Source organism: Mustela nigripes, chromosome 11 (assembly GCF_022355385.1).
Source record: "Mustela nigripes isolate SB6536 chromosome 11, MUSNIG.SB6536, whole genome shotgun sequence".
NCBI classification, from domain to species: Eukaryota; Metazoa; Chordata; class Mammalia; order Carnivora; family Mustelidae; genus Mustela; species Mustela nigripes.
Window position 1 is genome coordinate 22,968,776 of NC_081567.1, and position 14,604 is coordinate 22,983,379.

The following is a 14,604-nucleotide window of genomic DNA, read 5'->3' on the forward strand; positions in this document are numbered from 1 at the left end:
TACTCCCTTCTCCCAAACCCCCTTCCCCCAGCAACCCTCAGTTTGTTTTGTGAGATTAAGAGTCACTTATGGTTTGTCACCCTCCCAATCCCATCTTGTTTCATTTATTCTTCTCCTACCCACTTAAGCCCCCATGTTGCATCACTACTTCCTCATATCAGGGAGATCATATGATAGTTGTCTTTCTCTGCTTGACTTATTTCGCTAAGCATGATACGCTCTAGTTCCATCCATGTTGTCACAAATGGCAAGATTTCATTTCTTTTGATGGCTGCATAACTTCTTGAGGAAGCTCCATACTGTTTTCCAGAGTGGCTGTACCAGCTTGCATTCCCACCAACAAAGTAAGAGGGTTTCCCTTTTTCCATATCCTTGCCAACATTTGTTATTCCCTGTCTTGTTAATTTTGGCCATTCTAACTGGTGTAAGGTGGTATCTCATTATGGTCTTCATTTGTATTTCCCTGATGACTAGTGATGTTGAACACTTTTTCATGTGTCTCCTAGCCATTTGTATGTCTTCTCTGGAGAAGTGTCTGTTCATGTCTTCTGCCCATATTTTGACTGGATTGCTTTTTGGGTGTTGACTGGATTGTTTTTTTTTTTTGATCACAGATACCAGTCCTTTATCTATAATGTCCTTTGCAAATATCTTCTGCCATTCTGTGGCCTGCCTCTTAGTTGTTGGGTTTTTTTTTTTTAAGATTTTTATTTATTTATTAGAGAGAGACACAGCAAGAGAGGGAAGACAAGCAGGGTGAGTGGGAGAGGGAGAAGCAGGCTTCCCACTGAGCAGGGAGCCCAATGTGGGGTTCCATCCCAGGACCCTGGGATCATGACCTGAGCCAAAGGCAGACACTTAACGCCTAAGCCACCAGGGACCCTTGCCTCTTAGTTTTGTTGACTGGTTCCTTTCCAGTACACACATACAATTCAGCCATCAGAAAGGATGAATATTCGCCATTAGCATCAACATAGATGGAACTGGAGAGGATTATGCTAAATGAAGTAAGTCAAGCAGAGAAAGACAATTATCATAAGGTTTCACTCATATGTGGAACATAAGCAATAGCACAGAGGAGCATAGGGGAAGGCGGGGGAATCTGAAGGAGGAGAAACCAGAGAGGGAGATGAACCATGAGAGACTATGCTCATGGGAAACAAACAGAGTTTCAGAGGGTAGGGGTCAGGGGAGGGGGTAACAGGATGATGGGTATTAAGGAGGGCATGTGTTGTGTGATGAGCACTGGGTGTTATAAGTAACTAATGAATCATTGAACACTATGTCAAAAACATATGTACTATACCATGGCTAACTGAACATAATAATGAAAAAAAGAATGGCTAAAACTGTAATACAAGAAATAATAGATGATGGTGAGGATGCGGAGAAAAAAGAACCCTCTGGACTGTTGGCAGAAATGGAAACTGATGGAACCACTGTGGAACACATTGTGAAGATTCCTCAAAAAATTAAAAGTAGAACTACTATACGATCCAGTAATTCCACTACAGGGTATTTACTCAAAGAACACAAACATGCCAATTCAAAAAGATATATGCACCCCTATGTTTATTGCAGCATTATTTACCAGAGCTGAGTTATGGAAGCAACCTAAGTGTCCACTCACTGATGAACAAATCAAGAAGATGTGGTAAATATACACAATGGAATATTATGTAGCCATAAAAATGAAATCCTTCCATGTGTAACAACATGGCTAGACCTAGATGGTATCATGCTAAGTGAAATAAATCAGACAAAGACAAATACTGAATAATTTCACTTACATGTAGAATCTTAAAAAAAAAAACACAGAGACAAAACAGACTCAAAGATACAAGAAACAAACTTTGTCAGTTACCAGAAACAGAAGGGGTTGGAGGCCATGCAAATAAGTAAGGGGGATTAAGAGGAGTAAACTCCTGGATACAAAATAAATAAGCGATGCAGATATAATATACAGCATGGGAAATACAGTCAATAATATTGTAATAACTTTGTATGGTTACAGATTGTAACTAGACTTATCATGAGGATCACTCTGTAATAATATATTTATTACAATTATAATATATTTATTAAATTTTATATTTATAAAATACTGAATCACTATGAGGTACACCTGAAAATAATAGGACACTGTATGTCAATTATACTTCCATACTAAAAATAAATAAACTATGATCATTACTTCAAAGCCCCAATAGAAAGAGGAAATCATAGAAGTTTTGGGGAGACAGACAAAAAATTATGGAAATTATATTAGAATAATATTACTAAATATCAATATTCATGAAGATTATGTTAGAAGAATATTGAGATATCAATACCCAAAAAATAATCAAAGGGAAAGAGACCGTATATTTTTTTCAGGAAAACTGAAGAGCCACAGCACCGCAGGGATCCCTCGACCATGATGGCTATGCGATCACCCAGAAAGTCAGCTTCATCCATGTAGTGGGTGGTCAATAAGATGGTACGATCCTGTTTATACTGCTGAAGGACATCCCAGGTGGCCCTCCTTGAGGCTGGGTCCATGCCAGAGGTTGGCTCATCAAGTATCACCACCTGAAGACCAGAAGAACAATTTCATAACCATTAAACATTATGTACTAGTGTCACTAAGATCTTACCACTTATGGGGGTTACTCTGGTTTTGTTTTTCAGTCACTTGTTCAATTAAGCTAAGATAACAAGTTTAGACTAAAACTGAATTAGGAATGCTAGAATAATTCTAAACTTGTGAAAAATTTATTACAATAATTTGATAATGTGAATTCTACATGGGATTTAATTTGTAAGGTTCCTTTTAGTGTTAGATTTTCATCAGCTCTCAGGTTTTTGTTGGCTAAATTTTTTAGACTAGCTTCATTCTTAGTACCCCCACATTTTTTTTTTTTACCTTGGAACCCCCTAGAAGTGCTATGATCATGGAGAGTCTGCGCTTCATTCCTCCACTCAGTGAACATGAAAATTCATTACGCTTATCTAGAAGGTTAAAAGCAGCCAGCATATGATCAATTTCCAGAAGACGTGTCTTTCGAGGTATTCCTTTTACCTACAAAGAGAAGCCAGAATTTACAGGGTGTTTCCAGCTTTTTCCTTAGAAAAACTTTATACAAAAGTTATATATTTTCTTATATTATTTCTGTAGTGTCTTCTTTCCTTAGCCTGTCTTTATATTTAAAGGAGAATTAATAAAAAATCAGTTTTTGAACTTTCTAAAAATAAGGATATTGATAGTTGGGAATCTACCTAAAGTACATCAGTAGAGTGGGGAAAAAGGAACATATCTTTATTGGCTTACCACACAATAGAAATAAAGGTGTTCTGACACGGTCAAGTAATTAAACAACAAGTTTTGTTGAGGACACAAGCCCAGGCTTTTCCTGATCTGTACCATCTGCTGTGAAATGTCATATCCATTAATATAGACCTCTCCACTGGTAGCAGGATAGAGACCTAGGGATCAAGCAGAAAACATAATAATACCTTAGCTTTCATGAGGGAACATGACAACAAACTTTTCATTAAAAACTTAAATTTGAAATCTATATATGGATTATTTGTTAGAATTAGCAATATCTCTCAGAAGAAAATTCCATAAAATACCAATTGTATTTGAGGTGATGAGATTAAAAGTATTTAATTTTTATTTTTATTTGATTAACTGCATGTTCTAATAGTCAATGAATATGAGTACAAATCACTCAGGTATATAAAAGCAATAGAGTTTGTTTTATTAGAATTTAACAGCATTGCCATCAGCTATGTGACATTTATGAATTGTGTAAGGATCATACACAGACCTAGACTATGGTAAACTCTTTAATTAAAACTTGAAAATGCAGATAATAAAACTGTTAGAAGAATTGAAATTCTAGTCAGGGGAGATAACACATAATAACCTAAAATAGTTTCAAAATATTTGTATAATTTTTATCCATAGCTCTCATAATTATTGATGAAGTTTAAAGAAGAATATCATTTCAAATCCAGTAACTCATTAATCCTACTTTGCACTTACTGAGGTAAGCATTGAGTATTGTATAGAATTGTGAAATCCCTATGTTTTACACCTGAAACTAACATAACATTGTATGTCAGTTATACTTCATTATAAAAAAAGAAAACATGACCAAGAGGATAAATACGTTCAGAAATATCCATCCAACATGATGTCTCACATTATCCCTGTTGTGCAGCAGTTCCCTCTATTGTCATGTTTATTCCAGAAGTTTTCATTTTTAATAATGCAATCTAATTTTAGATGTACTGAAATGAGACTGTTTAGCTGATAAGCCCCCTTTGACTTATTTCTGTAGTTTAGTGATTTTAGTTTATTTCTGATTTTAGTGATTTGAATCCTCTGTTTTTTGTTTCTTCATTTTTTTTTTTTTCCTGGTCAGTATAGCTGAAGGTCTGTCACTTTAATTGATCTTTTCAAAGACTAACTTTTGGTTTCATTAATACCCCTACTTCCTTCTTTTTTCTTGCTTTGGATTTATATGGCTATTCTTTTTTAAGTCTCTTAAGGTGGACAGATTGTTTAACAGAACTTTTTAATGTAGGAATTTAGAGCTATTAGTTTCCCTCTAAGCACTGCTTTGGCTGCATCTCATTAGTTTTGTATGTTATGTCATTTTCATTCATGTCGAATATTTCTTCATTTTCTTTGTAATTTCTTCTTTCACTATTAGTATTTAGAAGTATGTTGTTTAATTTCCACAAATATCTGAATTTATCATTTCTTCCTGTTGTAAATTTATAATTTTACTCCAATGTAATCAGTGACTACACTTTGTGTCATTTCAATCTTTTAAATTTATTCAGGCTTTTTTGGTGGCCCAATGTATAGTCTACTATAGAGAATATTCTACATGTGGTTGAGAACAACATAGATTTTGCTGTTGTTAGATGAAATGTGTATAGATACTTACAAGATCTATTTTGTATGTATTTTTTTAAAAGATTTTATTTATTTATTTGTCAGAGAGTGAGCGAGCAAGAGCAAGCACAGGCAGACAGAGTGGAAGGCAGAGTCAGAGGGAGAAGCAGGCTCCCTGAGGAGCAAGGAGCCCAATGCGGGACTCGATCCCAGGGCGCTGGGATCATGACCTGAGCTGAAGGCAGCTGCTTAACCAACTGAGCCACCCAGGCGTCCCATGTACGTAATATTTTTCAAGTCATCTATGTGTTGTTGATATTCTGCCTACTTGCTATCTTTTATTAAAAGTGGGATACTGAAATCTACAATTATTACCTTTCCATTTGTCTTTTTCTGCCTTAAATTCTGACAGTTTTTGCTTCATATATTTGGGAACTTTGTTGTTAGGTGCATATAAATTTATAAATGTTACAACTTCAAGGTAAATTGACCCCTTTATCATTACAAAATATCCTTCTCTTTTTCTAGTAACACTTTGTTTCAGAGTCTGATATTTGCATAGCTACTGGAGATTTACTTTGGTTGCATTTTATGTATTCTTTACATCCTTTTACTTTCAAAGTATTTGTATCTTTGAATCTAAAATGTGTCTCCTGTACAAAGCAGAGAGCTGGATTTTATTTTAATACATCTGATAATCAGCCTTTTCTATGGATTGTACAATCCACTAACAATATTATTATCGATATAGCTGGGTTTAAGTCAGCCATTTTGCTTTTTCATTTTTATGTCTCATGTCATTTTTGTTACTCTATTTCTTCTTTATCGCTTTCTTTTGCCTTGATTATTTTCTAGCGTAACATTTAAATTCCTTTAATGATTTTTTCCACTATATATATATTTTTGAATTATGTTCTTAGTAGTTGTTCTGAGGCTTACTAGGCATATTTATCAGATTTATGTTAACTTAATTCTAGAGAGCTGCTCCCTCTTCTCTATTTTTGTGCTGCTATTATACACAGTTCATCTACATGTGTTACCATTCCTACAATACACTGTATAATTAATAGTTACAGGATTTTATGCCTATTACCAAAGTGGATAAAGGAGAGTAAGCATGTAATTATAGTTTGTTAAACTTCTTATTTTGCATTTTTGGTTCTCTTCATTTGTTCCTATGGATTTGTGTTCCCATCTAGTATCCCTTCCTTACTCTATTACAACTTGGCACCCATCCACCTCCTTTATGCTATTACTGTCAAATTTATTACTTTTCTGAATTACAGGCCCAGCATTACAATAATACAAATATTTTTATAGAATTTCTTTTGAAATTAAAGGAAAATATGTATTGATTTACTGTCCACATACATATACATAAACATTATCTATATCTATATCTATATACACTATATATACCTGTATCACATCTTCCTTATCCATTCATGTGTTGATGGATACTTGGGTTGCTTCTATTTCTTAGTTGTTGTAAATAATGCTGCAGTAAATGTAGGGGTACATGCATATTTTTAAATTACTATTTTTATTTTCTTGGGTAAATTCTCATTAGTGAAGTTACTGGATCATATTGTATTTCTGTTTTTAATTTTTTGAGGAAATTTCAAGCTATTTTACACTGTGGCTTAACCAATTTACATTCCCACCAATAGTGCATGAGGGTTCTCTTTCCTCCACATTCTCCCCAACACTTGTTATTTCTTGTCCTTTTGACACTAACCATTCTAACTGCTGTGAAGTGATATTTTACTGTGGTTTCAATTTGCATTAAATAATGATGACTGATGTTGAGCATCTTTTCAAAAAAAGAGATTTTTTAAAAATTTATTTGAGAGCAGAGAGTCTGCTTCTCCCTTCCTCCCCCTCAGAGGGAGAAGTAGACTCCCTGCTGAGCAGGGAACCCAACATGGGGCTCAATCCCAGGACCCTGGGTCCATGATCTTAGCCAAAGATGGATGCTTAACTGACAGCTACCCAGGCTTCCCTTGAGCATCTTTTCATATGTCTATTGGTCATCTATATGTCTTTGGAAAAATATATACTCAGGTCCTCTGTTCACTTTTTAATCAGATTGTGTCCTTTTTTTGGTGTTGAGTTTTATGAGTTCTTTACACATTCTGGATATTAACCCCTTACTGGATATGTCATTTGCAAATATATTCTCCCATTCAGGTTTTCTCTCATGTTTTGCTGATTTTTTCAGTGATACACATATAGATTTCCTTTATTCTCTGCACATTTATTAGTGGGTTTTGATAAATGGTGACCATTAGGTTTGTATATAACCACTCTGCATATAGCAATTTATATTAAGTTGATGACTGTCCAGATTTGAACCCATTCTTTTTTCTTCTCCTCCCCATGTTTTAGGTATATGTTGTTATTTCTATATTATTTTATTTTGTGAGTTCCTTGACTAATTTTTTAATAGAAATATTCATTTTTATTGCTTTTGTGCTTCCTGCCTTTACACTGTCATTTTAGGTCTTTCCTTTCCACTCTTTAAAGTCCCTTTTAATATTTCTTGCAGGGTTGGTTTAGTGGTCATGAACTCCTTTGGTTTTTTTGTGTGTCTGGGAGTTTCTTTATCTCTCCTATTCTGAATGATAGCCTTGCTGGATAGAAGTATTCTTGGCTACAGATTTTTCCCAGTCAGCACTTTTAATATTCCACTCTCTTCTGGTTTGCAAAATTTTTGCTGAAAAATCTCCTGCTAGTCTTATGGGTTTCCCCTTGTAGGTTACAGTTTCCTTTTGTCTTGCTGCTTTAAATTGTTTTCTTTATTACTATATTTTGCCAGTTGAATTACAATATATCTTATTGTGGATCTGCTTTTGCTGATTTTGATGGGGGTTCTCTGTGTCTCCTGGATCTGGATATGTTTCCTTCCCCAGATAGGGATGTTTTTAGCTATTATTTCTTCAAATAATTTATCCGCCCCCTGTTCTATATCTTCTTCTGGGACTCTTATAATATGAATGATATTATATTGGATAGTATCAGAGTTTCCTAAATCTATTCTAATTTTGCATAATTCTTTGTTCCCTCTTTTGTTCAGCTTGATTACTTTCCCCTAGTCTGCCTTCTGGGTCACTAATTCATTCTTCTGCTTTTCCCATCTTGCAGTTCATTCCATCAGGCATATATCTCATTTTGTTTATTGAGCCCTTTGTCTCTGTTATGTTGTTCCTTACTCCTGTGTTAAGGGTCTCATTTGCATCTTCCACTCTTTTTTCAATTCCAGTGAGTATCCTTATTATCATTACTTTAAACTCTCTATCAGGCATGTTACTTTTATCTGTTTTGCTTAGATCTCTGGCTGTGGCCTTGTCCTGTTTTCACATTTGGAATAAATTTTTCTGTCTCCTCACTTTGTCTGCCTATGTCTGTTTCTGTGTATTAGCAAAGTCGGCTATGTCTTCTGCTCTTGAAAGTAGTGACTTTATGAAGAAGAGGACCTGGAGTGCTCTGCGGTGCAGCATCCCCTGTTCACCAGAATTTGGCACTTCAAAAATGTGTGTTGTTTATACCCTACTGTTGTGTCTGAGTCACTTTTCCTTTCAGTGAAGTCATCTGCAGTGACTCCTCAACTTTTGTAGGCACTATTGTTCTCTGTGATATTAGTAGGATCTAGACAGGCCAGCAAGGAGCCCAGAATCCTAGGATCATGATCTGAGCTGAAGGCAGACATTTAACCGACTGAGCCACCCAAGCAGCCCCAGAAAGGACAGCTCTGAAGGGGTATACCTGCCAGGGAACTTGAGAGCGTAGTGGCAGTGTTAGCAAACTTGCTCTGGGCCACTGGTCTTATGCTGGATCCCCCAAAGTGCTGAAGTGGCTGGGGGCAGAGCCTGGGCTTGGTGCACAAGAATGGTTGAGTGTAGCACAGCAGGTATTTAGGGAACACAATGGCAGGACAGGGTGCAGTTGTGGCTTTAACAAAATTTGTCCTGAGCCTGGGACTGAAGCTAGCAGGCTTAAAGTGGGTGAGTCCTCAGGAGAACTCATGGGCATTATGTACTACTAGCAGGTTAGGTAGCAAGTGAATGTGCAGTCCTGCTGCCTGCAGATAACCTTGTGTTTATGCTGGGACCAGAGGATTGGGGGTAGGAGTGAGAAAGGGGGAAATGGTACCTGCCAGCTCCCTCAGTTTTGAAGAAGTCCCCAACATGCTCTGAGATCAGTATGAACAGATCCTTCTCCCATTAGCCCCTGGCACTGGAAACTGCTGTTTTTATGTTGTCTCTCTATGCAGACTGTTCTCTCTTCAAGGGACATTAGCCGTCCCTGCTTGCTCATGCTGAATCAGCTCTTCTGGTTTTAAAAGCCATGGGGACCAGTCTTCCCCATGTGAGCTCCTTGAAGCAAAGATCAATTTCTCTGCTCTTTCTGTGTACAACTCCCTCCCTCTTGCAGGCAGCCTCCCTCTGCCTTTCTGACCTTCCTAATCTTTCAGATGCAGTTTCTTGTCTATATTTAGTTGTAGAGTTTGTTCTGCTAATCTTTGGAACACTTGCAATTCTATTTACTTGGATAAGGATAATATCTAGTTGTAAACATGGTATGGGGTGAGCTCAGGGTCCTCCTACTCTGCCATCTTCCCAAACTACCCCTGCATATTAATTTTGTGTTCTGCAACCTATGGAATTCATTTATTAGTTCTAATAGTATTTTGGTGGTGTCTTTAGGGTTTTCTACATACATCATTTGCTAATAGTTATAGTATTAAGTCTTACCAATTTAATGCCTTTTATTTCTTTTTCTTGTCTGATTGCTGTCACTACGGCATCCACTATTATGTTGAATTAAAGTGGTAGGAGCAGACATGTTTGTCTTGTTATTGATCTCAGAAAAAAAGATTTCAGTTTTTCACCACTGAGTATGATTTTAGCTGTAGGTTTATCACAGATGGCCTTAATAATATTGAAATATATTCCCTCCGGGCGCCTGGGTGGCTCAGTGGGTTAAGCCGCTGCCTTCGGCTCAGGTCATGATCTCAGGGTCCTGGGATCGAGTCCCGCATCGGGCTCTCTGCTCAGCAGGGAACCTGCTTCCGCCTCTCTCTCTCTCTGCCTGCCTCTCTGCCTACTTGTGATCTCTGTCTGTCAAATAAATAAATAAAATCTTTAAAAAAAAAAAAAAAAGAAATATATTCCCTCCAAACATACTTTTGGAGTTCCCTCCAAACTTAGAGAGTTTTGAATCAAGAATGGATGTCACATTTTGTCAAATGCTTTTTGTCTGCATCTACTGAGATGATCATATGGTTTTTATCCTTCCTCTTGTTCATTTGATTGTTCATTTTGATTGATTTGCCAGTACTGAATCACCGTTGCATCTGTGGCATAAATCCAACACGATCATGATGAATCCTGTTAATCTATTGTTAATTTGGTTTGCTAACATTTTCTTGAGGAGGTTTACATATATGTTCATCAGAAATACTGACCTGTAATTTTACGTACGGTGCTTGATTTGGTATCAGGATAATGCTGACCTTGCAGAATGAATTTGAAAGTTTTGTTCCTCTTAATTTTTTGGAATACCTTGAGAAGAATGAACATTAAATCTTTTAAATGTTTGATAAAATTTGCCTGCAAAGACATCTGTTCCTGGACTTTGGGTCATTGGGAGTTTTTTCATTACTGATTCAATTTCATTATTAGTAACTGATGATTTCAAATTTTTAATTTTTTTATTAAATACCATCCCTTTTGGCCTCCATTGTTTCTAATTAGAAGTCAGCTTCTGGTCTTGTTGGGGTGCATCTGAATGTGACAATTTTGGCTTCTTGCTTTGAAGATTTTCTCCTTAATTTTTACTGTAATATTTGTGGGTGAAGATCTCTTCACATTTATCCTATTGGAAGTTAGTGGAGCTTCTTGAATGTGTAAATTAATGTTTTCAGCCATTACCTTTTTGGCTTTGTTCTCTTTCTCCTCTCTTACATCCCAGTTACATGTATGCTGGTGCATTTAAAAGTATCAAAAATTCCTATCAAACTGTTAACTTTCCCTCATTCTTTTTCCTTAGTTTTATTCACATTTTATAATCTCTATCAATCTATCTTCAAGTTGACTGGTGTTCTCTTGTTATAATTCATGAAATTTACTGTTGAGCCCCTTTAACGAATTTTTCACTTTGGTTATTGTACTTTTCAAAATCCAGAATTCCCACCTGTTTTTTTAAATAATTTCTATCCTTTCATTGATACTTTCTATTTCATACTGTTTTCATACATTCCATTACTTCTTTGATCATGGTTTCCTTTAGTTCTTTGAGCATATTTATAATGGTCACTTTGTAAAATCTTCGTAAAACCTGCTATCTGCTATCTTTCATATAAAATTATTTAAAATTTAAAAAGAAACATAACTGAACAATTTTATGCATCACTGAACTGGCTAAATTGTAAATATCAAAAGAATACACAAAAGTCTTGTAGGCTTGATCTACAGTGTCTATGTGAGGATACTATGGACAGATATATACACTTACCTGAGAGAATAGATAGGGTAGTGGATTTTCCTGCCCCATTGTGTCCTAGAAGAACAGTGATCTGCCCCACATATAAATTCAAAGACAAGTCTTTTATAGCTATCTTGGTAGTATTTTGCACCCGGAATTCCTGTTGAGGAAAACCCACAATATATTGACTTTATCACTATCACTTTGGAAGGACAAGCACTCATATCAACTATATATACAAGAAATTATACCACATAATTAATCTCATGAGGAAATTAAAAAATCCAAAATTAAGAAGGCTGAAAATGTGACTGGAAAAAATATCTGAAGGCATAACATGAGCTATAAAATTTCATAGTAAATCTATAAATATCCCCTCAGTAATATCCATTCATGCCTTGATTCAATTAACATCTTAAAGCTGATAATGCCATAATATTCTCTAGTCCATAAATTTGTCCTGGTTTGGAGAATTGCCAATAAAATACCTGGATAGAATATCTAAACCATAAATGTTTTATAGGCATCTCAAATTTCTTATGTGTGTTTAGCAGGGTTCTTAGTGCCTAGTGGCTCAGGTGGTTAAGGATTCAATTCTTGGTTTCACCTCAGGTCATGATCTCCTGGTCTTGAGATCAAGCCCTGTCCATTGGGCACAGAGTCTGCTTCAGATTCTGTCTCCCTCTGCTGTTCACACTCTCTCAAAAACAAACACAAATAAAGAAAGAAAGAAAATTCTCCTTAAAAAGATGCAAAAATATGGAAGGAGCATCACTCTCACTCTAGAAAATAAGAAACTTGTTTAAATAATCTAAAAAAAGTATAAATTTTCTTGAATTCATCAGAGTAGTGATGTTTCCAGGCAACCAATTAGCCTTGAATTTGAGAAAAAATAGATACCTTTAAGAAGAGATGATGTCTCCTCCTTTATCTGGAGGAGACAAAGGTAGTATGTAACTAATAAAAAGATTTTGGTTAAATTTGTAATGCAAATGAAGTAAAAATACTTTAAGAAACACAATATCTAAATCAAAAACTTGGGATTCAAGCCCATTTCATTCAGACTTTAAACATATGTTCCTTCCAGTATAACCCATTGATGGTGAAAAAAGCAAAACATCTTATGTAACAAAAAAAGTGATTTCTCTTTTACCCCAAATGGCAATAAATGTTTTCTCCACAGATGTCCTCATTCTCTCTTTTCCTTAGACCAAAGCTACCAGTTTCATGAACCGCTTATTTGAAATCTCTAATTAAATGAATGTATAAAGTTTTACATCCAAAACGAAGCTCTTAATTTCTTAAAGTTTCACTTTAAAACCAACTAATGAAAAACCTCAAATTCTCCCCCAATATCTCCGGTATCCATAAATTGCTCCACCAACCATCCATTGCTCAAGGCACAAAACCAACTACTTTAGTTTACTCCTTTTTCTTCAATTTTACATCTAGAGAGTAAACCTTTTCAGCTCTAATCCCAGATATATTCTGAATTTCTATACTTCTATCTCCATGAGACCAGTCCACACTGCCACCACATCTTACCCAAGCTATTATAAAAGCCCCCGACTTGTCTTCTTTCTTCCACTCATAATCCTCACAGCAGTCAGAGTACTCTCACGGAAAAATTAGACCATGTTTCTTTACTTAATAAAGGCCAGTATTGGTTGATGCACATTTGGGCTCCTTCCATAGTTTGGCTATAAACATTGGGGTACATATATCCCTTCAAATTAGTAATTTTGTATTCTTATAGGTAAATATCTCATCATAAATATATCATCATTGGTGGATCATAGGGTGGTTCTATTTTTAACTTTCTGAGGAACCTTTGTATTGTTCTCCAGAGTAACTGCACCCATTTGTATTCCTACCAACAAGAACTACCCTTTCTCTACATTCTCGCCAACACCTGTTATTTTCTGTGTTACTTTTAGCCATTCTGACTGGTGTGAGGCAATGATGTGGATGGAGCTAGACAGTGTAATGCTAAGCAAAGTGGTCAGAGAAAGACAAATAAGATATGATTTTGCTCATATGTAGAATTTAAGAAACAAATGAATATGGAGTAGGGGGGAGACAAGTAAGAAAAGCCTCACTACAGAGAACAAACATAGTCACACGAGGGGAGGTAGGTGGGGAGGATGGGTTAAATGGGTGGTGGATATTAAGGAGGGCACTTGTGATGAGCACTGGGTGTTGTACGTTAAGTGATGAATCACTAAATTCTACATCTGAAACAAATGTTACACTGTATGTTAACTAACTGGAATTTAAATAAAAACTTGGGAGAAAAAAATAATAAAGGTCAACAATTATTTTCTCATATTAAAAAAAAAATGGAATCCGAGCTTTATCATGGCCTTCACAGCCCCCTGCATGGTTTATGTTGTGACTATATCACCAAATTCATTTCATGTCATTCTTTCTCTTTGCTTTCTTTACTCCAACTTTAATCTCATCTGTGTTCCTCAACAAATGAAACTCCTTTCAATCTCAAAGGTTTGAATTTTCTATTTTAATTATCTCTACCTAGTTTTCCAACTATCTGGATACTTGGTATCCCATGATCAGTTGCTTCGTGTCTACCAAGGCTCAACAGCATGTCAGAACTGTTTTTTGAAAAATATAACTCTCTGCTTCAACTGATGATGGCATGGCCTTGATCCAGAACCCTAGATGTCTGCATTGTTACACTCCCATTGAGCTTTACCATAAAATCAACATGATATACTTTCCCAGTGTTACATCCACAGATACAAAGTCGGCTGAATTGGGATGACTAAGCAGCAGGAATGCTTCTACTACCTCCTGGACCTGTTGCAGTGTCTTTTCTGCTGCAGACTCCACTCAAAGTTGGCAGGTATTTTTGTGTCATTTAGTATAGAGGTAAAAACAGTATTATCAGGTACAGACTATATTGGCCTCAAAACCTGAAGTGGCCAGTAGGCACTATTTTCCTCTTTTACAGTGGGAGGTATAAAATGCACTAAATTATCCTTTACTTTGGGAAGAATTACTAGCAGATATGAGATCACTAACTCCTAAAATTTTTACTAATGTAGTGAGTCCCTGAATCTTCATAGGCTTTATTTGTTCCCTCCTCAGAATACATGTCTGACCAAGGCCTCCAACAAACTTGCCATTTCTTGCTTATCTGATCCAATTATCTATATAGTGGGTCACAGTGATACTCTGCAAAATGTATAGCTAATCCAGCTCCCTTC

At 36.0% G+C, this 14,604-nt stretch overlaps 1 protein-coding gene across 1 annotated transcript in view; it reads right to left on the reverse strand.

The window, feature by feature from the left end:
- LOC132027306 (phospholipid-transporting ATPase ABCA3-like) overlaps positions 1 to 14,604 on the reverse strand; it is a 130,178-nt gene that overhangs the window by 68,707 nt on the left and 46,867 nt on the right. The window contains exons 12-15 of the mRNA XM_059416058.1: positions 11,408 to 11,537; positions 3,311 to 3,465; positions 2,906 to 3,061; positions 2,361 to 2,571 (exon numbers count right to left, since the gene is read on the reverse strand). Coding sequence (XP_059272041.1) covers positions 2,361 to 2,571; positions 2,906 to 3,061; positions 3,311 to 3,465; positions 11,408 to 11,537 — 652 coding nt within the window. The remainder of the gene's footprint in view (positions 1 to 2,360; positions 2,572 to 2,905; positions 3,062 to 3,310; positions 3,466 to 11,407; positions 11,538 to 14,604) is intronic.